Below are 25973 nucleotides of genomic sequence, written 5' to 3' on the forward strand. Positions count from 1 at the left end.
AATTTGAAACTCAAGTCTTGATATGTCAAGTCAGATAATACACTAATAAAGTTATTCTTAACTTTGCAGTGGCTGTAGGGAGTAAATGTTGCGATCTTGTGCCTCTGTAACTCGAATTTTCATTTGGCTTACCTCTATATAAGTCATTACCTCCATTTTAAGTCGACTTTTATGTAGAATGACCTCTATAACTCGAACTATGCATAAGTCAAACTACACGTAACTCGAAGAATAATCGTGGTCAGGTCAATTTTAAGTATGCGAGAGTCAACTGTGGTAGAAAACAAACTGGAGTCACCAGTATTGGGACAGAGGGAGACACCCCCACACTTTCCTATTTGCCAGTCAACCCCCCCCCCCCGACCCACTTTCCTATTTTCCAGTCAAGCCCCCCCCCCACCCCCTGCAAAACAACAAGCAGATAAATAAACGGCTCCAACGTCTAAAAGTTCAAGCTTAATAATCTCCTCTTACAATTTCTTCGTATCCTTTTTTTTTTGGGGGGGGGGGTGAATTTCGTTAAGGGTGCAAGCATAAAAATAATGTTTATAACTAGGGAGCAGTAGCCCAGCCGAGTATTAGATAATCTCTTCTCGTTTTTAAGTTTAGCATAGCAGTTTACTTTTATTTGACAAAGAAAATTTTGGCTTATCTATAAAAAAAAATTAGATAAGTAGATTTACGCTGAGACTCACTATCTATAAATTCGTATTTTTAATACTGTTCAATATATTTTATACATGACAATACGTTAGCATCAAAAAGTTGTTTTCATAGAAGGGATAGAACTAATGAATAATCGTTATTTAGTAGCAGGATTTCTGCCTTTACGTCTAGTTTTTTGAAGCTTACGGAGGTCCTGCATACCAACGTTCCCTCTAGGATCCTTCAACAAAATATTTCAAAAAAATTACGAGCCAAAAAAAACCTATCACCTTGCCCAGTAAATGGCGGATTTTTCATCTTATACACCATCAAGATCGTTCCTGCATCGATCAAACGACATTGTAATAATCGGGAAACGCCTGCCATTTTAAAAAACGTCCCGTTTTGCATCTTTGTCTCATTAGAAAAAAAAAATCAATACAAAACAATCAGCGCTTAGTAGATGTTTCTTCCTTAAAGGCGAATTTCCATCCGATTTTACGAAAGTGAAATCAATCAGGCGACTTAATCTGGATTAGTTCCGAATTCGATAGACTTCTAAGCCAGTTTTTTTTTTTTTTTTTTTTTTTTTTTTACAAAATAAATCAAACGGACGAAGTGGAAAAATTATACCACTACATGACATACCAAAGAGTATGGGTAATTTATAAGAACTGTAACTGGCACTGGTGTCAAAAAGAAAAATAGCACTATCTAGTATTCGAAATTTCTTATCATTTTTTCAGACTTCGCATTGTTATTTTCTTTGTTCAAAACTTTGATCAGACATTTATTGGTACAGTTCTATTACCTGGAAAACACGCGCGAAGTGAAGTTTGGTTAATGCTAATGAAATAAAACAAAATAGGATAAACACATAATAGTATAGAAACAAATTTCGGTTATATATTTGCACATCAGGGGAGGGGGGTAAAGCATAGTATATATTAAATATGCAACCTAAACTAGGTACCTTTTATTGCCGCTTCGACCCAAAAAATAAAGTTTAAATATCAGTTCTCATTCAGCATCCGCCAGTGAAGGTCACATATATTTTGTAAAGGATTAAAGAGTGACACAATTTTGTAAAGGATTAAATCTTACGCAATTACCTGAATGCACTCAAATATCGGAGATTGGATTTTTTGACTGGATTGTTATTACTCGGTGACGTCACTGATTAGTTATTGTTACAATGCAACCGGATAGAGGTGAGTCGACAATGAACAGTTAGTTTCTACAAGAGATAAATTTTAAGCTAGATTTGCTGCCGGAATTGACATCACAAATAGACACTCTCCCGTAACTTGTGGAAAGTATAAATTCTTTCGCGGCATAGCTAGCACAAGTGAATTTTCAGCTAAAATCGAACACAGAAGCTAATGAGAAACTGAAAAGTGAATTGATACTGGTTCGCCAAAATTTACAGTCAGCCACGCTTAGAGCTGACCGTTTAAAGGATGAGTTGCGGCGCAGCAATGTTATAATCTACAACTTTGAGGCGGTGGATCCGAGAAGGTATACCCTTAGTGAAGAGATTATGAAGGTTTTGAACGACGTAATTCCCAATTTGCGCCTCACCCGCAGTGACGTAAGAGACTCTTTCTGATTGAAGGCGGGTCCTATTGTGCTAAAGCTGAATTCGATGGATGTAAGAAATATGATTTTAAGGGGAAATCCACTTCTACGAGAATATGGACTTTCTGCTGCACCTGAATATAGCCCCGCCCAGCGGGAAGCTAGAAAGCACCTCAGAGTACACATGAATAAAGCTCTTTCTGAAGGTCATTCTGCCTATCTCAGGGATGTCAAACTCTATGTGAACGATGTTATGTTTAAATATGATGAGCTATCGAATAAGGTTATAAAGGAGACTCCACGCACCAAGCAAAAAGTACAAAAGGCAAGAGCACCTACTGCAGGCGCCATTAATAAGGGCAGCGAAGTTGTTATTCGAGGAAATGCGGAAGACAATTCGGGTAGCGATGCAACAATGTCGGATAGCGATGCGGAAACAATAGTTGAAGTTGATGTGAATAACCCCGCACCTACTGGCAGTAAAACCTACCATAAGGACAATATTTTAGAGAGGTCTCCATTAAAGGGTAATGATAAGAAGACGCGAAGTTTTTCGGAAGTTACTATCCCTGAAGAACAATCAAGGGGAAACAGTAGGACTGTTTCCAGGTGAGTGTCGCCCACTGGTGGTTGGCCAAATAGAGTTAGGTCGGTACGTGTCGAGGGGCCCCCGTGGTGGTACCCCCTATAGTAACAGATATCGTGACTATTAACGCATTACTCCGGAAGATTCAGATTTTGATGCAGCTAGTACCGAAGAGCGACAGGTATGCAGGGACTAGGAAAAAACCCGCCATATACATCGAATAAGTTTAGTAACCTGGAACGTACAAGGTGTGAAAAATAAAGTTAAACAGATTAGAGAAGATTTAAAGTCAATCGATATTATAGGGTTAGTTGAAACATGGCATAGCACAAGTGACCCTCTGATATTCGACAGTTTTAGTGTTGAGCATGTTGCGTGAAAGCCAGCTGGAAACATGCACTGCTATGGAGGGATAACCGTGTTACTAAGTAAAGCTCGTTTCCGTTGTTATCATAGAATAGCTAGTAATTCATAGAACATTGTTTGGGTACGGTTGGAGTTAGTGAGAAATAAATGGATGGCTTTAGGATCTGTGTATATAGCGCCTCAGAATAGTTCCTATAATAGAGAGTAAACATAGGACGTGTTGGCTGAAGGGTTAAGTAGACTAAGAAGGGATTTTACAGAGGATATTTTTATGGTTTTGGGGGATTTTAACGCTTATGCGGGTGCTTTATTAAAAATGGAGAGAGTTTCGTTCTAAAAAGGACCTGACTAGGTTGCATCTGAGTATGGAATGCCTAGATTTAGCAGAGATATGGATAGGAGGGTGAATTGTTGGGGGAGAAGGCTCTTGCAGCTCTGCTCGGAGAATGGTCTAATAATTGGGAATCGGAGACTTGGAACTGATGAGGGAGTAGGGGAGTTTACCTATATGTCGAGAGCTCCTCCGAGTCTGATAGATTATGTGTTGGTTGACAGTGGGCTTGCAGCTCAATCAGTTGATGTTGAGGTACTTCAGTCAGTTGGTTCAGACCACTGGCCAGTTAAGTTAGAGTTGGGTTTAGAGGTTGAAGGTAAGAGGAGCGGTATTGGAAAGAGGTATGAGACAGTCGGTCAAGAGAAGTTTAGAGTTCGAAAACCGTTAAAAAAAGATTGGAATAATAAAGAAATTGATAATATGAATGAGATAATAGCGAGACCGGAAGTAATGGATAGAGTAGAGGAGATTAGAAATCTAAATTGCGTCGCTGAGGAAGTCCTTGCCGAGTTATGTGAGTTAGTGCACCAGTGGTTTAGTAAAGTGATAGGAAGGAAAGTTAAATCAGAATATAAAGGATATTATGGTGGGAAATGTAGAAGGTTAAAGCAGGAGGAAGAAAATGAATTAGAAATTGTTAGGCAGTGCCAGGATGAAGAATTGCGGTTAGAAGCGTTGAATTTTTATAGAGTTAAGAATAGGGAATATAAGAAATTGCTGAAGAGGAAAAGTAGGGAATGGGATAGTTTAGAAAGGAAAAAGATGATGGAGGATTTTACACTAGGGAATGTTAAAGAATTTTGGAGTAGAATGAGAAAGGAAAGAGCTAATATTTCAGGTCGAACGCCTTGTCCGGAGTCGTGGCCTGGTTATTTTGAGAATTTAGAAGGAGACTGTGAAGGGCTAGAAGAGGATAGTCAGTCGTCATGTTCAGGTGAAAGTATTTTCCCGCTGCAGGAGAATGATTATGAATTAGTAGGGGAAGTGACAAGAGAGGAGGTTTGAGAAGTAGTTAGTAAGGTGAAAGGAGGGTCAGCCCCATGTTTGGAAGGGATACCAGCCTGGGTGGTTAAGAAATTCGTGTCGGTGTTTTTGTCGATATTAGTTATAGCATTTAATAGTATTGTATCTACAGGTAAGTGGCCAGAATTATGGAAGACTTCAGTTGTTATACCGCTTTTTAAGAAAGGGGACCCTAGCTGGAATGATAAATAGGACCATAGCTCTAGCACCAGTTTTTAGTAAAGGGTTAGAAAATTTTTTAGATAGGAGGCTAGATAGGTGGTTAGATAAAAATAAGATTATAAATGAAGAGCAAGGAGGATTTAGGAAAGATTATAGTACAGCAGATAGGGCATTTGTGCTTAGAGCTTTAGTCGATAAGCATGGAACAGGGAATAGCCGTCTATATGCAGCTTTTTTAGACCTAAGAAAAGCTTTTGATAATGTTGAGAGGGTGCTTTTGGTAGATATTCTGAGAAGTATAGGTTTACCTAGTATTTTTGTGAGGTTAGTTACTAGCATGTACTGCGGAACTAAGGCGATAGTAAAGGTAATAGATCAGGGTTTTTCTAGAGTATATAGAAACCGTAAAGGGGTAAAACAAGGTAGTGCTCTTTCCCCCCGTTTGTTTTCTATTTTTATAAATGATTTAGTTCAGTTTTTGGAAAGAAGGTGGGCTCCGACAGTGCGTCTTGGTTCAAAATTATTTTCAGATTTGCTTTTCGCTGATGATTGCGTACTTGTAGCTAAGTCTGCCCATGAATTACAGATTCTGTTAGATCTTGTTGCAGATTACTTAGATCTGAAGAAGCTCCAACTTAATGTTAAGAAGACAGAAATAGTTATTTTTGGTAAAAGAAAGGATGAAGAATGTAATGGTAAGTTTAGGTTTAATGGAGACGAAATAAAGAGTTGAAAATTCAAAATATTTAGGTTTTGTATTTCAAAATAATGGTAGTTGGTGTGCCCACATTAAAGAGTCAGTAAAAAGGGGGAAAGCGGCTATATCGACGGTTTTTAGGAATGGTACAGTTATGGGTATTAAAAGTCTAGTAATGCATAAGAGAATATTTTTAACGAAGATTATGCCAGTTATTTATTATGGTGGGGAATTATGGGGGATGGAAGCAGCAGAGCAGCTGGAGACCCTTTAGGTAACTTATTACAAAAGGCTCTTCGGCCTCCATAGGACTACGCATACTCAGTTTTTGAAAGGTGAGCTAGGGCTTTTTTCGCTCCGTAAACATAGGCTGGTTCAGGTAGTTAGATTCTGGATGAAGATATTCCATGAACCACGAGGTAAACTTATTAGAGAGGCCTATGAAGAGCTACTTGCTTCAGGGCGTAAGAGGTCGTGGCCGTTTAGGGTTAAATCCTTATTAGACAGATTAGGATTGTCATATATATGGAATGATGGTAGAGGTCCCGCCATTAGTCAGATTGATATAAAAGGAATAGTTAAACAAAGATTAGAAGATCAGGAGATACAGACATGGGGGAATGAAATTGAGAGATCCGAGACATTAAGCGTTTATAAGGATGTTAAAAAGGTGTTTGGCCATGAGATTTATTTTAAATTTATTTGCCAAGTAAGTATTTGTCATATTGGTTGCAGTTGCGGGCCAACTGTTTGCCTTTAAGATGGCGGAGTAAAGTATTTGAGAGAGGTAAGGGGTTCCCGGCGTCTAGGTACACGTGTCCCATTTGTAATATTGAAGAGGAAATTCTGGACCATTTTCTGTGCCTGTGCCAGGGGCTTACTGATTTGAGGGAGGGTATTCTGGGGAAAAGTAATTTTTCACTTCGGGGCATGTTGTCTCAGAAGGTACCTAGCCTCATGTGTAGATTATGTAGATTTGTTGATCAGGCACTAAAGATAAGAAAGGAACTATTGTGAAGAAGATTTGTTATGGTTTGGAATAAAAATGCTGAAGGGAGTTTTACTTTTGTTTTCCTGTTATATTTGATGTATAGTGTGTATGGCCCTGTAGAAAGGCTTTTGAATACACGATTATTATTATTATTATTATTATTATGTGTGACATTGTGTGTAATTATGTGAGTTAGTTTTATAGTATTATGTGTGCTTTTGTGTTGCAATTGTTATGTTATTTTTATTTGCTATGGGCTATGTTTAGTTATTGTTATATATGTTATTATCATGTGTTTTGACTTTACATGCAACTGTGTTTGTTTTTGCCATGGCCCAAAGAGGCTTTTGTTTTGTAATAAATAGTGGCGTTTTTTTTTGCGTGGTTTGTTCCGTGGTTTAATCGTGTTTTGCCATTTTTGCGTTTTCGACAAAACACATAACAGCATGTTTTAACAAAACTTCGTTTTTTTTGCGAAACGCGAAACATCATGTTGCCTGTTCGACTGTCTGTTTCCTCAAACTTGGAACTTGCTCTTTGTGCGTGTTGCGTGTTCGATTGGTCCCTATCCAGATAGAAAAAAGTTATCTGTAGATAACAAAAGAAAGGATAAGATGGAAGGGAAGAAAATGGACATAGATCCTGCTGAATATGCGTTTTTGAATAGAGGCCAAGGTGAAACATATGTGTACAAGAAAACGGGCAAGTAAAAAGCTCAGAATTTTTCCACATGTTTCCACAGTTTTGAATATTTTGCCACTTTTCCATAAAATGCGTTTTTAGACGTTCAACCAGGAACATGGACAGAGAACACGAAAGCGACAAAAACTGCGTTTTTGGGCTAGAACATGAAACTTGGAACATGAACCATGAAACACGGAACTTCGAAAAAAAACGCAGCTAATGTCTATCTATCTATCTATCTATTGTAAACAGAGTGAGAAACCACTGTTTGCAATGCTCGGCATAGGAATTCTCCGTTGAAAGAACCTGCTTGACTAGTTTCTTTTATCATGTTCACTATACAGTATGTCGCGTGTTTTCCAGCTAATAGAACAGTACCCATTTAATACTACACAAATTTTGCCAATTACGTTAATTAAACGACTTTGGCACAGTTATTACACTAAAAAATACTAAGAAACATCAAGTTCTAGATGGAGTTGGTGATCTTTCGATACTGGCATAAGTTTCCAGTTTTACATGTTACCCATATTCGTTATTAGATACTATTAGAAAAACGTTAATAGCAAAACGTTATTAGAAACTACTAAAGAGACGTTATTAGAAGCTACTATAGAGACGTTATTAGAAACTACTAAAGAGAAGACTAAGATACCTGAGTTTTGTTTTTACATCCTTTGCATTCAAAGCTACTGTTCTTCAAGTTCGCAATGGCAATTAAACCACAAAAATCACAGATGTGAACTCGGTATGGGTCGGATACTTCAAACAGACGTTCACGAAGAAACTGTGCAGCACCGTGAGATATTTGACAGTCACGTTCCATTTCACCAAATCGCAAGCCACCATCCCTGAAAATAATAAAATTGCAACATTTATAGCAGGCCACCTTGCATTGTACCCAATAAAATTACTGGGTTTTTTTTTCGATTTATAGCAATGAACGTAATTAATTGAAGAACATTTACCTGACATTGACATTAAAGTGATACAACAGAATGGATAGTTTTGAACATTATAGTCGCAGTGTGTATGTCTTGTATAACTATTTTTTCCGTTTCTTCTTTTTTTTACCCCAAGCCACTTCTAAAATAAACACAAATATTTTTTTTTTCAACCCCATGATTCCATAAAACAAATCCTCAACTTGGATTTAGAATTTATTGTAAGAGTTACGCCCAAAGAGAACAAACTTTGGCCGTGAAGGCCGTGCAGGTGTCGGTTTCGTCCTCATCAAGCGGCCAATTTCCAAGCTTGGAGGCCAATTTGCAAATATCACTGTCGTGTCAGTCCATGTCCTAACAAGAAAACACCAGAGGAAGTCGAAGTTGGTTCCTACGCTTCTTTGTAAATCGCCACAAAAAGAATAGGTTCAAGGTTTCAAGGTTCAAGGTTAAATTTTAAAATATCTGTACAAAATAGACATAAATAGAGGGTAAACGTCGGAGACACAGGGTCGAATGAAAAAAACCCGGTACCCCAGAAAGGTGTTCTTATCATCTTAACTTCAATGCCAGAATTGCTTGGAAGGTTCCGAAATCTCTATAGGAACCAGCGGATATGGCAACCGAAGCCCTAGTGGTGCAGCGCTACTCGCTACCCAGAATAGCCTCACAGTAACAAACACATTTAAGCACAAACCCATCAAAACTGTAACATGTACTCCAAGGAAGTGACATGCGAAAGCTCAGATAGACTACCTCATGATATCGAGACGATGCATATCCATGGTATTAGACTCTTGGGGTTTCGGAGGTACGGACGCGGGCTTTAAGTCTAGCTCCAACCACTACCTCACTAAAACATCCATAGACCTCCATTTCAAGGTTACGGACCTGTAGAAGCCTCCTATCCCGACAGCAACGTCTCAAACCTAGCTTCTAAGGACGTTGCCACGCCATTTCAAGGTTACGGACCTATAGAACCCTCCTATCCTCAAAGTGATGTCTTAAACCTAGTTTCTAAGGACGTTACCACGCGATTTCAAGGTTACGGAACAATTGAAACCTCCTCTCCCCAAAGTGACGTCTCAAACCTAGCTTCTAAAGACGTTGCCACGTCCTTTAACTTGGCCCTAACATACCATTTTGCTGCAAAAACATGGCAGCGCTGCAGAGGGACAGTACTCTGGGCTGTTTTTCTCCATTTGATGCAATGATGGTGTCGTTACTACTATAGGTCTGCTAGACATGGCCCTTAAGAACTCAAGAAACTTGAGATCTAGATGTCTTATCATACATGCATTCGGCATATCCTGTAGGTCAGGCGATCTGCACGAGTCAGCAACGATACCATCCACAGTAAAACTAGGAACCGGCCTCTCATCGTGCACCCCCCCCCCCAAGAAAAATTACTACTTACATACCAAGTTCAGCGTCGTGAGATATCAGGAGGCTATATAATAAATAGGAAGCAATATAGCCTAAGCTAAGCTTAAAAGAGGTGTCTCATCTAAGTCTACAATAAGAAATTTAGTTGAATTATTTATTCTTCGGCCCTTAAATAATAAATATTGAAATATCTTCTTCTCTTGTTTTTGTAACAGGCATCAACATAAATGAAAAGAAGTAGTCAGGACATAAACTTTTTGTGGATAAATTAAATAAAATAACTTTGGCAGCTGCGGCGATCTACCCTGCCAAGGGCAGTCAGGTTAGTTACGACTGTGCTTATCTTACACCAAATCACCCCAGAATCCTGGATCCAGCACTCAGACACGTACAGAGGCAATTATTTTCAGAGGGGGGAAAATGAGAAAGAACAAGGACACTGGCCGAATTATAGTAAAAATATAAGAAACAGTAGAAACATTCAGGGATTCAGGAGGGGGCCAGGAGGGTTGATGTCCCTCCTCCATGTATATGCCTGCAGCCACAACATAAGTTAATATTCTTTGCTTAATCCGGATCATTACTGTACTCTCTATGTCACAGTTTCAGTTTTAATTAAACAGAAAGTCAGGGTTAAATATAGTTGTTGTTTTTTTTTGTTGTTATGCGATGTTAACATTAAATACGTAAGAAACTAATTGAGGAATTTGGATTAAAAAAGTTAGAAACTTTAAAATAACATTTTCTTGTGCTACGATGGAGTAAAAGAAAAGTTATGAATCACAGCATAAGCGTAATGAGAAATAGAACTGGCAAACACAGTAGAAGAACAGTACATCCAATAGAATGACTCTCACTTTGGCTTATAGAGGGGTTGTAGATCGTTATAGAGAGGTTAGTGTCGAAATTCTCGAGTTTACTGTAATATATCTAGAGCAAAAAAGAATGTGTTCGTCGGCTGCATAAAAAATTTTTCCTATTTAAGAAGGGGCGTTTTAACATGCAGGTTAATTGAAAAATAGTCAGCTCCCCCTTCCTCAATATTATTAATGGTTACGTTACACATCAAATAATGTGAACAAAGACATATTTTAAGAGTGAAATTAAAGTATGAAAAGGAGGAACAATAAAAATCAATAGTTGGGTCGATGGCGCTGATTAAATTCAACTTTTTTTCGCATGCTGACAAATGGTCTGCGTTGCGCAGGTACCGATCTTCTGATTCGATACCTTTGGCCAGGAGTGCAATGCGTGGTTGGGGGCAAAGCATCCAAGGCTCACTGTGTCTTCCCCTCCAGATTTCTCCAGGTACCCATTTAGAGCTGGGTCGACTCCGGCTGAGCTTACAGAGTCCCGTCACTAACCCCCCTTCCAAAAAATAATCAGTGACACCAGGACTCGAACTCCAGACCTCAGGATTTAAAGTCCGGAGCGCTAACCACTCGGCTATTAAGTCTAAAATAAATTCGCCTTCCACTGATCTTCAAGCTCAGCCCTTTTTAGATAACAAGGCATTCCTTAGGGATGACAGCTACCCTAAAAGCTTTGACTGGGGCCAGCCTCATTTCAGATGTAGCTCAGATTTTACTTCAGCTGAACATATGGATTACAAATAAAATTTCAATAAGAATGTAGAAAAGTGTGGTTCGACAAGGGAGATACGAATACAAAAAAATGAATACCCACCTTGCACGACCTTCCATAGGTTGTCGAACAAGAATTTGTACAGGTCCACGGGCACGAGAATGAATTTTGTCGTCTACCATATGTTTTAGACGTTGGTAGTATGTAGGTCCCAAGAAAACCTGAAACAGATATATCTCTATTTAAATCCGTCTGAAAAGCGAATAAAGTTATTACAAAACACTAGAAGAGATGTTACAAAAGGTATTTGTATGATATACCCCCTACCGCTCAAGTTGTTCATGCATTGACGCACTGTAAACCGATTTCTTTCGCTAGTTTCTTTCAACTTAGCCTGACAAAAGACTAAGAGAAGTGATAGAATAGATGGGAAATATATGATTTGGGCTATACATATGCACATATATAGGATAGGGGGAGGGGGGGGGGGTAAAGCATTTGGACAGTGTGAAGTCAGAAACAATTCTTACTTCATAATATCAGAATAATTATAGCGAACATATTTTGCATACAGACCCGTTATACTTTACCCCCCCCCCTCTAATGTGCTAATATACATCCCAAATTTGTTTCTTCAGTATTATATTTTTATCATACTTATGTATATTTTATTATGATTAACCTAACTTCACTTCTTGAGTGGCAGAGGGTATATACAAGTACCTTACAAAGTTATAGCCCATCGCACATAATTTGCACATGAATTTATGTCCTGAATGCCAAAATGAAGCCACATAGTTGAGCTTAATTCTTAATATTACCCAAAAACCCTTCTTCAAAAAAAACCCGAAGTTATTTTGCTCTCCTGTGAAATTATACAAAATTCGCAAAACCTCAGATGACTAAGGTTACCAACCAACAGCAATAGAAATGATTTAAAATACCCCTCCCTCCCCCCCCCCACAAATTCGCTAATTATGAATAAGATTTCTTTTACCAGGCATTAAGTACCGTCTACGATCCGGCAAAATACAACACAAACTTCAACTGTAAATCAACAGTAGCGAGGGCCCTGCAAATATGACCTTTTGTTTTAGGTGATAATTTAAGTTAGACTTCAGTTGTTTTTCATTTCATTCAAAACTTACTACCAAATTTTTCTATCATCTTCATTTTATATCCGAGAGGAAGAGCTGTCTGAGTTGCGGAATGAATGTTTTGGATGGAGTTTGGGACTGAATTCTGGTTAATTGATCGGATGGCGGAGAAGAAATGGCGGAGAAATCGGATGGCGGAGATGGCGGAGGTTAATTGATCGGATGGCGGATGGCTATTAAACAGTTGTTTAAGTCTCTTCGTTTAGGGATTAAACATAGGGAATCAAGTTTGAGGGGATAGCTTGTTGCGGTTTTTAGGATTTGAGTTTTATTATTATTGGTTTTTGTTGGTTAAAATTCTGAACCTTGGTGTTTCTTTTTTGTCTTTTTTTTGTTTTTGTTTTTTTGTATTTATATTATCTAAAGTTGTATTTTGTTCCTGAACTTTGTTTGTAGACTGTATTCTGTGTTGCTATGGCCCGCCTGTTTTTTGCAATAAATCTTATAATGGACAAGATCTAAAAAATATGATTTGGGAAAAGATTCAAGGAATCAAAATCAGAAAATACAAGGCAGAGCCTCAAGGACTGACTGACAATGTAGTAAAATACGAAGGCTAAAGCATTTTCAGTGATGAGCATACAAAATATTCTTAGCTTACACTGGCTTCAAAAAAATAAAAATAAAATGAATTTAATGAAAATAAAGAGCCTATGCGCAGGCTAAAGAGCCTTCAGCCTATGCGTACCTAAATCAGAGTAGGATTTACAAAATTGTTTCAAAAATGAAAGACAGTGGCACCAGATAGTGGAAATACTAGGGTTGAGGAGGGGAGGGGGATACAAAATATATATTTTTCAAAATCAATGGGACTGGCAATTTTATTTTTGATTTTTTTTGTTTTAGAGAATACCAAAAAGGGTATTTTTTGATGAATATACGAAAAAAATTGAAAAAATATTTTTCAATTGTGATTGAAACAATACTGTCAGCACTGTTTTACTTTAAAACAAATAACTTTTTTCACTGTTTCAGGCCCCATATCCTCCAGAAATTCATCCCTACACTTCAGATCAATTTCGAAGAGGGATGCAATTTTCCTTTAACCCCTCCCCTCATTTAAAGAAGTATACTAACACAAAGTGTGAAATAATGACGCAAATGGGACGTCATCACCTAGTAAAGACTTTAAATATTAAATAAAGATTTCAGTTATATGCTTACTTACACTAATTGGGTGGTTTGGGACACCCCCTTTTCCTTAACGATCAAAATTTTCTAAGAAATACTACTTCACCCATTTTTTTTTTTTTAATTTTATTTTTATACGCCCTTGACTACACTTAGCAGCTACATGGTTAGCAAACTCTTTACAATTATAACATCTGCAAAAAATAATTAAATGTCGTCTTTTGAACCATATTTATCCAAAATTCGCTATCATACACTTGCTACTGACTTGCTCCCGACAAATATTTCGGCCCAAGCCGCCAAAATTCCCAAATAATAGGACGGTTATGATATACGGTGAATCTATCACTCCCTCTCTTTCGCTCTATCCTATATTCTCTCTCTCTCTTATTTTCGGCATAAAGACCCACCTCCCAATATAATTCATTCGGTATACTACATTCTTGTATATATTCCAATATTACCTGAGATACAAGTTTTCTCCCCGTAAATCCATTATACATTACTTCGTTCCCTCTCAACTGGTAACCGTAATCTTGAAGAAGGTTTGAGATTTTCTGTACATTAACAGCATCGTTGAATGGAGTAGCATCACCGATCTCTCCCTTATTTGCTGACACCTAGAACAGTAAGACACAAATTGACCTATTTCTTCATTAACCTTATAGGCCAGTTGTTTTCCTAAAAACATGAATCTTCGCTAAAACTAAAAGTATAGCCAAAGTAAGGTAAAAAAAAGGACTCTGATGCTATTTTTACCTCTTAAATCACAAGCAACAAACTAAGGATATCACAGGTCATTCTCTCAACCAAAACTCTGTACATGAGTTGTCACAGACTGGAGTGGTCATAATAACCATACGTGATCGAGCCTTGGTGGGGGGGGGGGGGCAGTTCTGTTCTCAATTACTAAAGGATCTCAACGATAAATCAACAGCTGGTAATTCTGTCAAAAGAAAAACGCCAAAAACTGCAACCACTGATTTTGCGGAAGTTTTGGGCCGGTTGCCTTAAGGCGCGCCCCCCCCCCCCCCCACCTCTTTAGAAAAGTCCCTCAAACACTTTCCGAGAAGTAGCATTACACTGTTCTCATATTTTCTTCTGTTGGTACTTGTGGTATACAATAAGTTCAATAGATTTGTTCGTCAGTCCGACTGATAAAATATATTTATAGTTTTAGAACTTCAAATTTGCTTAACGATTTTTTTTTTTAATATGAAAATAAAAGCTAGTCGAAAAGCTAATTTCAAGCTCACTTACGTCGAAGGGGCTACTTTTTCACAATTTGGTTGCCTCTTATTTATGGCAATTTCAGATACTGTTCTCTTATACTTGAATATGATCAAGAACACGAGTATTATAATCAGTATTCACTAGTATTAGAATACTGCACTAGTATTCAAGAATAATAGTATTATAAAAAAAACACTCGTATTATAATGAAGAACACTAGAAACAAAGCAGTTTCAGCCCAAGACGGTCCGACATCACAACTGTGTAAAATTAATGTTTTCATAATAGTTTCCTAATATATGGGACACTTGGGCAAATCTTATGGGAGATTCTTCCTGTGGGTAGGTACTGTTGAAATGAATATTGTTCTTTAAATTGCAGTTTTGGAGAATACCACACTGCAAAATGCCAAATAAAGAATTTTACGCCAAAAAAAGCAGCAGAATCTGTGACTTTTTTTCCTCTTTTAGCTCTCTTTAAGGCATAAATTTCTTATCGGTTACTCGGTTTCCTATCGGTACTCGCCAAAATCTATTTGAAAACTTTCATGGTTCCATATGACCACTCAGGTGGCCTCTGCCAAAATCAGGTATCGGTATTTTTCGAATTTTTATGAATATCACAGATTAGTGTTTGTGTTTTTCTTGGAACCGGAGAAACATGAAGAAACAGAATTTTGCCAATAGTTGTTCCAGTTTCTTTTTTTCCCGGATTTGCCACTCCGTTTTCTGCTAGACTTGGATACTAAACTTCATCCGAAAAAATAAGCAACAAAAATATGGAAGAAACAAAAAGACAAAACAAAGTATAATTTTAGACCACTGAAAAACGAAAAAAAAGCAAACATTTCGGCAAAAAACTCCAATAAACCATTTATAATTCCGAAAAACTTAAAATAAAAAAAAACGAAAAATTACCGTTGAGAAGCACTGTGACAATCTTTAAGTTCTTTCAAAAATAGAAAGCAGAGACCCTCAATATGCTGAGAAAAAAAAATTTACCATATAGAAGCAATCGAGAATAAAACCGAACTAGAACATGAAAATGAGAGAAAAAATAAACAGAAAACATGGAGACTCCTTATAAAGCCAAAAGGTGACTGTTTTTTAATATTTTTTTGGTATATCATACATAGCCAATGTAGTCTCCGAATCTACACACATACTAGACATACTACATACTATGTTTCCAATTCTAACGCATTAATACTTAGTTTTAGCAGTGGCAAAAACCTGTGAAGTCTGTTTTAACCCTCAAAGTCACTAGTAGAGTGAAAAAACCCTCAACTCCGTCTAGCGTTTGGCGACGCTTGGCATTTTTTCAATGTAAAACTAAAAAGAATTAATTTAATTTGTATATTGGTAAAATAAGTGTGACAATAAATGTCTGATCTCAGTTTATGACAGAGAACCGATTACAAAGCTAGAAAAATGACAAGCGTCGCCAAAAACCAGATGGCGTTGACGTTTTTCTGTCTACAATAGGGCCAGTTTCCACTCTTGGCAATTTTAGCATATACGTTCTAGGTTTAGTTATCGGTAATCCAGTGAAATATTTTTTTTTTTTCCCTGTTGAGACTAGGTCGAATCTCAGAAATACTAGGGAAAAATCTTATTTTGCCATTGGATTCGTCGTCGATATTAGAGAGAATCTACTCTTAACGAAAAATGCCATTTTTCGGTAGACTCAAGGATTTAGCAGCCCCAACTGATGTTTTACATAAGTTTGATAATCTAAAAAGACCTGTTCAAAATATTGCAGGTTTTTGGTCTACTGTTCAGCTTGAATTGACTAGTTGTGCTATGTGCATTAACTAGTTGTGAGTTCCTAAAAAATTATTTTTTCCTCTTTTTTGCACTATGCTAGCATGCATCATCTGTACCTTTCGAGGGCATAACGGAAGTTATTGTTATATATCAACTCTTTCGAAAAACAGATTTTACCTGAATGAAAATATAAATAGGTTAAAATGGCATTGAAACGTAATTAAGCATTAATCATACCTTTCCTTGAATACACTCGATCAAGTGACCAATGGTCATTCGAGACGGGATAGCGTGGGGATTGATGATAATGTCGGGAGCAGTTCCCTCTGCTGAAAATGGCATGTCCTGAAACAAAAAAGATGACAAATGAAGAAATCGTTAAAGTAAAAAGAGAGAAAAGTAGAGAGGATGAGAGAGTTACATAAGAATTGAGCTACCTGAGGACACTGCTTTAAACTAATTATTTTCTTTAACTTAAAACTGAAAGTAAGAAATATTTACCTTTAGCGTGAAAGTAAAGAAAAAAACCATTTATGTAAGAGCGCAAGAAAGTTGGTAGAGCATTCAATCTCAACTTCATTAAATGGGTCCAAATTAATATCATTCCGACATAAGTACACCGCCAATATTAGCTCTCAATAAGCTGTATATTCAAAAAGAATACAAGTTTTGAGGCGACTACTTCTAGCAATTTTTTACTTGTTGTAGAAAATATAACCGACAAAAAGAGCTTTATGAAAATCAGATGCAATTCACGATCAGAACCCACACATTTCCGCCATTTGTGCGCTTTTTGAACACACGTTTCGATGCAGTTCCCAAGATCAGAATATATATCAAAGCGAGAAGAACAATTAAAAAAAAAAAGAAGAAGAAAATCTGCGAGTTCTAATTAAAATAAAAGAATGTATAAGGAAATCAAAAATTTTAGGCTTCAGAATTTCTAAATGCCTGTAGCTTACTCTCATGAGAAAGCCAATCTTTTTCTTTGCTCATTTTATTTGAAAGCTATGTGGAAAATACATTCCGATTTTTATCAGTTATAGACAGCTGACAAGTTTCTGAACGTAAATTCAAATACGCTTGACTATTCCGGCCATATGCTATTGAGACTTTCCACAATCCATTTTTTCTAGACTATGGACATTTTTTTCATTATTATTAACAGATGGGTCATCAAAAAAAAACAGTGTCAGTACTCGATCTCCATCGAGTACTGACAAAACAAAATGAAGATTACTACACTACGAAAATTAGGGTGTTTGGGACGACTAAAAAAACACGACAAAACACTTCCTCGAAAAAAAAATAACTCCTCCCCTTCCCCACCTAAACAATTAATCAACGATTCTAAGACTAATATGAATTTAACCTGCAATAGTTAAAAAGAAAAATGCTCTCTTGTTGTATCTCACTATTCTCGCGGACAATCCTCATATTTTGGGATCTTGGGTAAAACTTAGTTAAGGATACTTTAAATATAATTTCTTAAATTGTGACATATTGGAGTCCGCACAAATTTTTATAATTCAATAAAGAAGGTATTGCAAAAAGAAAAAAAAACACATTTTTATTTAACTGTAAGAAACTTATTTAAATTTGGTCCACATGCTAATGATCTTGTTTTACAAGGAAATACAGAATTAAATAATATAAAGAAATATTGAATTATAGAATACAGAATAATAGAAATATATTTCTATTATATTCCATTACATTTTATATTCTATATAGAAATATAGAATTAAATAATATAATATAAAGAAAAACGAGTAAAAAGACCTTTGATTAAGTTATAACTTTCCCTAATAAAATGCCTAGTTTTTGTACAGATGGCAAATTCTGTCAGCAATTGTTGAAGTTACACCGCATAGTGCAAACCAAAAGGATGCTTCAAACTTCGTTAAAGTGATACTGAGAAAAAAAAAAGGTCATTACTAATTAAACCTAAGAAATGCTTGTACTTACTTAGTACATGTGTCATTGATTTTGTTTTACAACAAAATATAGAAACTAAACATGAGCTACAAAAATCAATGAAATGCAAAACGTCGTAACCTAAGGCCAGGTTTTTAACTCTGTCTTAACCTATTAAAGTCACCGACCAATATCCAGTTGTACATTCATTAGATTATACATTCTATGCATATTTTCCAGTATTATCGAATAATGTATACAAACAATTTCTTGAAATTTAGGAAAACCCTCATTTTAGCTCATCTACGAAATATCAATGCAGAACTGTGCTTTTATCTGTTGACATTTAAATATCACATTTATGAAACAAGTTCTCATTGATAAAGCTTAACAATTATTAAAATATAAAATTCGAGCCATCATACCCGTCCAACTTCATTACATAAAGCAAGTCAAAGGAAAAAAGAATGCCAACAAAACAAAAAGCCAAAAAACTCACCTCCTGACGATACTGGATCCCACAAGTACCCTTTTGGCCGTGGCGAGACGCAAATTTATCGCCAATCTGTGGAATACGGACAGATCTAACTCTGATTTTGCAAAACTTGAAACCTTCCGTGTTTAGTGTCAGCATGACTTGGTCCGTAATCCCCGTTTCAGAGTTTCGTAAAAATGTTGAGCAATCCCTCTTACTGTACCTTTTCGCGGCACTGGAGAGCTAAAATATGCCCATCAAATCAGTTAGTCCATATAAAGCACAAATTGAACAAATATAATTTTTGACAGTTAAAACTAAAGGACGCATTAAAAACCTGAATATTGACTAATGGATGAACTAATCCCTCTCTGCATTCATCTCTTATAGCATTTCTATTGTTATTGTATTCTTATATTGTTATAACAATATTATAACATGTTATATTGTTATTACAATATGCAAAAATTGCAAAATTTTTATTCTTAAAGATAGGTATTGAAACTTCTGCAACTAGGTTCTTTAATATGCTCATTTCGATTGTGTAATTTCCATCAAGATCATTCGCCCTTTTGAGGATGTTCTGTCACTTTTTCTAAATGCGTAGAAAAAAATCTTAGGCTCGTAAATTTCGATGAATATCTAAGTTTAAAGGTTTACATATTTAAACACCATAAAAGGTCAGTTCTTTTTATTCATATGTTATGTTTTTGTTTACACATATGTTTACATATTTAAACACCATAAAAGGTCAGTTCTTTTTATGCATATATTATATGTTTATGTTTACACATATGTTTATGCATATGTTTACATATTTAAACACCATAAAAGGTCAGTTCTTTTTATGCATATATTATATGTTTTTGTTTACACATGTTTATGTATATGTTTACATATTTAAACACCATAAACGGTCAGTTCTTTTAATGCATATGTTATATGTTTTTGTTTACACATGTTTATGCATATGTTTAGACATTTAAACACCATAAACGGCCAGTTCTTTTAATGCATATGTTATCTATTTACACATATGTTTATGTATATGTTTACATATTTAAACACCATAAAAGGTCAGTTCTTTTTATGCATGTTATATGTTTATGTTCACATATGTTTATGTATATGTTTACCTATTTAAACACCATAAAAGGTCAGTTCTTTTTATGCATATGTTACCGTGAATGTTCGATATTGGTGAATGTCCACATTCACCGGTGACTGTCCGAAATATCTTTTTTTTTTCTCCTTGGATTTAGTCTGCGTTGCCAGTCAACTATTTGAATTTAATGCAAGGTTTTATGATGACAGGTTAGGTTGTGTTAGATTAGGTTTGGTTAGGCGAGGTTATGTTGGATGAAATTAGCCAGAGTTAGGTTTTTAACACATTTCTGATATTTATAACCAAATTTAACCTAACCAAAAAACTAGCATAATCTAACCTAACTAACTTTTACCATCATAGCTTGCACAAGACTGAAAAGCTGATTCACAAAGCTAATTGAATCCAAGCAGAGGAAAAGGAATTCCGGACATTCACCGGTGAACTTTGACATTAACCAGATTTCAGACATCCACGGAAACATATATATTTTACCGTGAATGTCCAAAATTGGTGAATGTCGACAGTCGCCGGTGAATGTCCGAAATAACTTTTTTCTCTCCTTGGATTTAGTCAGTGATGCCAGTCAACTTTTTCAGTTTTATGCAAGGTCTGACGGTGACATTTCCATTTCTGAGATTTATAACCTAATTTAACCCAACTCTAACCTTAACTTTTACCATCAAAGCTTGCACAAGACTGAAAAGCTGATTCACAAAGCCAATTGAATCCAAGCAGAGAAAAAGGAATTTCGGACATTCACCGGTGAATGTCGAGATTAACTAGATTTTGAAAATTCACAGTAACACGTATTTGTTATCAAACTTCTTTTTGAAGTTTTAATTATTATTATCACGAGTCACTCCTTAGTTGCAGTTTTGTATCGCAAACTGTATAAATGCTACTGATTCGACTTGCAAATACAACTAGCAGATCCTGGGAAAATAAAGTAAACTATTTATATCACAACAATTTGTCATTATGAAATTATGTCAATATATACAGACATAACAAATAAATATCCATAATTCTAATAATGCGTTAACAAAGTAAATTAAGTAACAAAGCAAGGACTAGGTCTGAAATCATCCCTCTCTCTGCGTACGAGCCTTGTTTAATTGCGTCCATTGTCCCACTATGTTTGCCCCAACTTACTACGATTGTTCCTGTCTTCAAATTTTGGCCTTCGAAGGGCCAATCTGAATTTCTTACTACTGTCGTTTTAATCTACTTACCATAGTCAGCTACATCCTAACACGCTCACTGAAAATTGTAAGTGACAGTAATTACAAACGCATGCGCAAAAACGGAGTGTTCCATAAATTATATGGAGTGTTCCAGAAAAGAAACATCATTAATGATTATCAACTATATCTTGTTACCTTTAGTCTAGAATGACTGATTACTCCTAACTAAGTCCCACTTAAATTTTTTTATTATTTATTTATTAATTATTTATATTATTATTCATTGTTTTCATTTTATTTTTAATAAAAATATTTTTTTTGTTCTATTAATTAAAGATAATTTTGGCTAACCTCTGATAAAACCTAGCATCTGCATTTTTCAAGTTTTCTATTATTTATTTATAATTTATTTTCAATATTATTTTATTTTATTATTATTTATTATTTTCATTTTATTGTTATTGAAAATGTAAAAATTAATGGAATAGTGGGCTAACCTCTGCCAAAACGTAGCATATGCATTTTTCAAGTTTTTATTATTTATTTATTTATTTTTAATATTATTTTATTTTATTATTATTCATTATTTCATTTTATTGTTAATGAAAGATAATATTGGGCTAACCTCTGCCAAAACCTAGCATCTGCATTTTTCAACTTTTTTGGGAAAATCATAAAATAAATAAGCAAGAAAATAAGTAAAATAAGTGAAAACAAATAACAAAATAAATAATAAGTCTTTTGGGAAAATCACGAAATAGCGGTAATTTTCATTTTTCAAACAAGAAATTTTCAGTTTTATTATGAGAGAAACAAACAAATGAGGATATAAAATTCCATAGACAGGTTTTCTAGAGTCCGTTTCATTTTCGTCTTAACTACCCACTATCCGCTGGACGAAAAACTTAACACTTGTCCCTGTAAAACAGGAGCCAGAAACTGAAACATCGATTCGACGCCCTCTGTGCCAGCAACAGGATTTTTATCCTTTCCTGAGGGAAAAATCTGAATGATTTTTATAATTTTTTTCTCCGTTGTATGCTGGACATAGATACAATTTTATTTTTCCTCAGTAGACCTCAAAACGAGATCTGTTTTTGCCTCCAAATGCTAGGCCATGTCTCGAAAAGTAAAACAGATACGAAAATTATGACTGCATCACTGGCCTTATGATATCGAAATTATCCCTAACTAAGATAGATTTTTAAGTAGATACGAGGTTGTGTCAGAGGGTAATCGGTTTCTAAACAGTTATCCAATGTGGCACACACGAGTTATAAGATTCGGAGATGCAGTACACGAAAAAAGCTAAGGAATTTTGTTTACATAGCCAGTACCACTTCGGGGGGCAGGAAGGGAGATTACCCAGTTGATTAGCTGGCGACTCTTTCCTTGTTCAGAATTGGTTCAAAATCGTCATAATTTTTGTTCATGTCAATTAAAAAAATAAAATCAAACAGAAGTTCTTCCTTTTTTAAAGTATTCCATTATTACGTGTTTCATGTTTATAACTATTAGCGCATTTAATGCATTAAATAATATTATATTTCGTTTTAAATTTATTTGATTATTCACAAACATAAGCAAGAGAAAGACTTTTCCATACGGTGAAACCTGGTTTGAGATTGAGTTCTCCTGGTAAATAGTTCCAGATTTTTTTTACTCTGCATAAGTGTTGTATCAAATTATTTAATTTTTTTAAGCACTGTTGAACTTAAAAAAGTTATTACTGCATATCAAGGCACAACATCAATACAGGAAATTGAAGCCATTCCTTGTTTTTCAATACAGCTTAGCTGAAATTTCGAGTTAAGTAAAAATGAAGGTTTTGGACGGACTATCTTTTGGATATAGCATTAGAAGATCTTTATAAATAGTCTCTATACAAATTTGACAATATGAAGCATTTAACAGCATAGTTCTCACTTAGAAAATTGTATACATTCTGTCCACATAAAGTCAAAACCATTTCGGGGTTTTCAGTATAACTATACCAACAGTTGAAGTCAGATAAAATAAGATCTTTGGGTAGAGTATCTTTTGGGTATAACCTTCAGAGAATCATTGGAAATTGTATTTATATAAGTTTTATGCAAGTAAATGCAATACACAGGAAATTTTTTTAACGATATTTTTTTTTGGGAAAATGTTAATCAAATAAACATCAAAACCATTGGAACAAGTCCAGTTTCCAAAATACAGAGTTAGGTCAGTGACATGTAAAATATTAAAAACTGCTATAAAAATTAGAAAATTGCTTAGGATTCGATCCCACAAACTCGTCCAATGGCCGAGAGAAGGGATCTATGGGTTTGAAACTACTGATAACAGATTTTTTGTAGATATGTGAGAAAAAAGGTAAATTTCTTTTTGTAGGAAAAGACCATAAAATGAATAGACCTAAAAAAATCGATGGGGGGGGGGTGGTGGTGACATTTTCAATCATTTGCCTCTAAGATATCTTGAGAATTGAGCTACAATTAAACACTTACATTAGTAAGTGTTTACTATTACATTACATTACATTAATTATAATTAAATTATTAAATTATTATTACATTATAATTACATTATTGAATTAATAAATTACATTAGTAAATTATTCATTATATGCAATGCACACCAAAAACACAGGAAGTAAAGGAAAGTTGAAGTTAAAATTCCTCAAAACTGTTGAGTAGTGAGTCAATGCTATTGCGTGGACTAAGATTCTAAAATATATAGTTTCCCTGAGCTATTGAGAATCTGTGAACGATTAAATTTAATTATTTTTACACAGCAAATAACAGTAATTTTTAATAAACAAGTTCTTTTGATATCTTTTATAAGAAAGAAGGAAAAACAAGACCTCAAACCGAGAATTTCACAATCAAATCACCAAACTTTGTATCCTTGGACATCCGTGAAGGTACATGTTATATGAAGTTGTTTAAACTGAAAAGTCAAACTTATAATAATTTGTAAATGTGTAAAATTTGGAAAAAGTTTCCGAGTCTACCCAGAATTTTATTTTCGGGTGATCAAGAAGTTTTTTGGGTGATCCTACTATTTAAACGGTATATATTTGAAAGTGTGTGTTTTTATGAATTTTTAGTTTTATGCTGGATATCCCAATCCACGACCTCCTCTTGTTATAGCCTATATTATTGTTATACACTGCTCTACTTTCTTCTCTCTTTATTAGTTCGAATTTTTTTTTGCGATTAGAGAAGTTTGAGAGGAATTTTTTTTTAATTATATTTTTTTGATTTCCTTATTGTTTGATTATATACTCAATGCTTATTTTGTGGTTTAAATCAGCTCATAATGTTGAGCGACAAGAGGTTAGTTGATAAAAATAGTAAATAAATTGAATTTATCAGCGTAAATAGGGTTAGGAGTAGGACAACTAATGAAGGTGCAGTTACCACCCCTGCGCCTTTATTTACTATATTTACTATTATTAATTACAACATTAGTACAAGAAAATCTTATCATTACCTCATCATCATTTTCTGGCATGGTGACAGTTTTTCCTATTACAACATCATCACCAGACACTCGAATGCCAGGGGCTATAATACCGTCATTGTCCAGTTTGTCATAAGAATTGGGATGCTTCATACCCTAAAAATAATATCATAAAATAAAAAAAAAAAAAAAAAATCATAGAATACTATATAAGAACAGAAGAAGAATGAAATGAATAGGATGAAAAATGAAAAATGAAAGGAGAAAGAGTCAAGAATCTGACATTTTCAACAAAACCTATGTTTAAATCAGAGGCAAGACTCTAGCAATGACTACGCAGAGCCATGAACATGTAATGTATTCATTTCTTGTCCTTTTTTATCAAGAATGTTAACAACACGAATTAATCGTGGGAAAGCTTCCCTACAGAAATACCAGTGCAATTCTATAGTCAAAAACGGAGGAAAAATAATATAAGGAATCGACTATTTGGGCAGCAAGCGAAATTGTGACCTATAAGGGACTGTGTCCCAGGGCGTAGTCCCAATATCATCGAGATTCTCTAAGAGTCATTACGATATCATTAAGACTCTCTATAGCAGGGCCGTATCCAGGATTTGTTCTTCTTCTTTCTTTTTTTTTTTTGGGGGGGGGGGTTATTTTTCGGTAGGGGGGGGGGGTACAAAAAAAAAATTAAAAGGCATAAAAAAAAATTATATCCATTTTTGTTACGTTCTGACGAGTCGGACAAATATTTCGGGGGGATTCAAACCCCCTAGCCTTCTCCCTGGATACGACCTTGCTCTATATATGTTACTCGTCATACATTGGTCAATTTAGCCCCTGTCTTAGCAGCCAACAGCCATAGAAGCAAAAAGTTCTCAAAACATTACAATCGCATTGTAATAACATTCATCTCTCAACCATACCCAGTAAAATAAAATAAAAGAAGGAAAGAGCAATAAAAAAAAAATAAGAACAGAGCAATAAAAATCAAAAAAGAAGAATGAAATGCACGAACTTGGCATGTGTCTCTAGAGGGCTTCTCAAATGTCTCCTCACTCGCTCCTGCCATTGCTCTTTTCGTTTCGGCGTCTTTATAGGAACGGAAGAAAACCGACCTAAAATATGAAACAAAATAAAAGATAGCAAACTCTATAATTGAAATATTCCAGATTCATTTGCAAATTTTATTTCAACCTATCTATTGTTCTGTCATCATCATGACAGTTGGAATTTAAAATATCTGCCAAAACAATCCGAATAAGCCTGATGACAACACAGTAACGATCGGTTGATCTACAGGATAATTCGACAACTGATGCCTGATCGATAGTTGCGGGCCAAAAAACCTGCTACTAGTTATGTCCAATATCTAGGCTGTTCTAAGAAATGATCTTGTTTTGGAAAATTATCTAATTAAAAAAAGAAATTCAAGAAAAAACCTTCGGTAATACAACTTTTGAAGATTATGAAGTTCTTAGGACAGTAACACTTGTTTCGTCAGTGTTGCCACTTTCAACCATGACAATAAATCAGCAAATATAAAGCTTGAATTTAGTAGTGTTTTTC

The 25973-nt window shown here is 35.3% G+C and overlaps 1 protein-coding gene across 1 annotated transcript in view; it reads right to left on the reverse strand.

Annotated features, from left to right (window-relative positions):
• Positions 1-25973, reverse strand: part of Polr2B (RNA polymerase II subunit RpII140) — a 103136-nt gene that overhangs the window by 770 nt on the left and 76393 nt on the right. The window contains exons 14-20 of the mRNA XM_089106315.1: positions 25423-25522; positions 24432-24557; positions 18684-18902; positions 16505-16612; positions 13733-13888; positions 11083-11201; positions 7722-7917 (exon numbers count right to left, since the gene is read on the reverse strand). Of these exons, the coding sequence (XP_088962441.1) occupies positions 7722-7917; positions 11083-11201; positions 13733-13888; positions 16505-16612; positions 18684-18902; positions 24432-24557; positions 25423-25522 (1024 nt within the window). The remainder of the gene's footprint in view (positions 1-7721; positions 7918-11082; positions 11202-13732; positions 13889-16504; positions 16613-18683; positions 18903-24431; positions 24558-25422; positions 25523-25973) is intronic.

Source organism: Artemia sp. Qi Xiang Cuo, chromosome 20 (genome assembly GCF_049724085.1).
Source record: "Artemia sp. Qi Xiang Cuo chromosome 20, ASM4972408v1, whole genome shotgun sequence".
NCBI lineage: Eukaryota > Metazoa > Arthropoda > Branchiopoda > Anostraca > Artemiidae > Artemia > Artemia sp. Qi Xiang Cuo.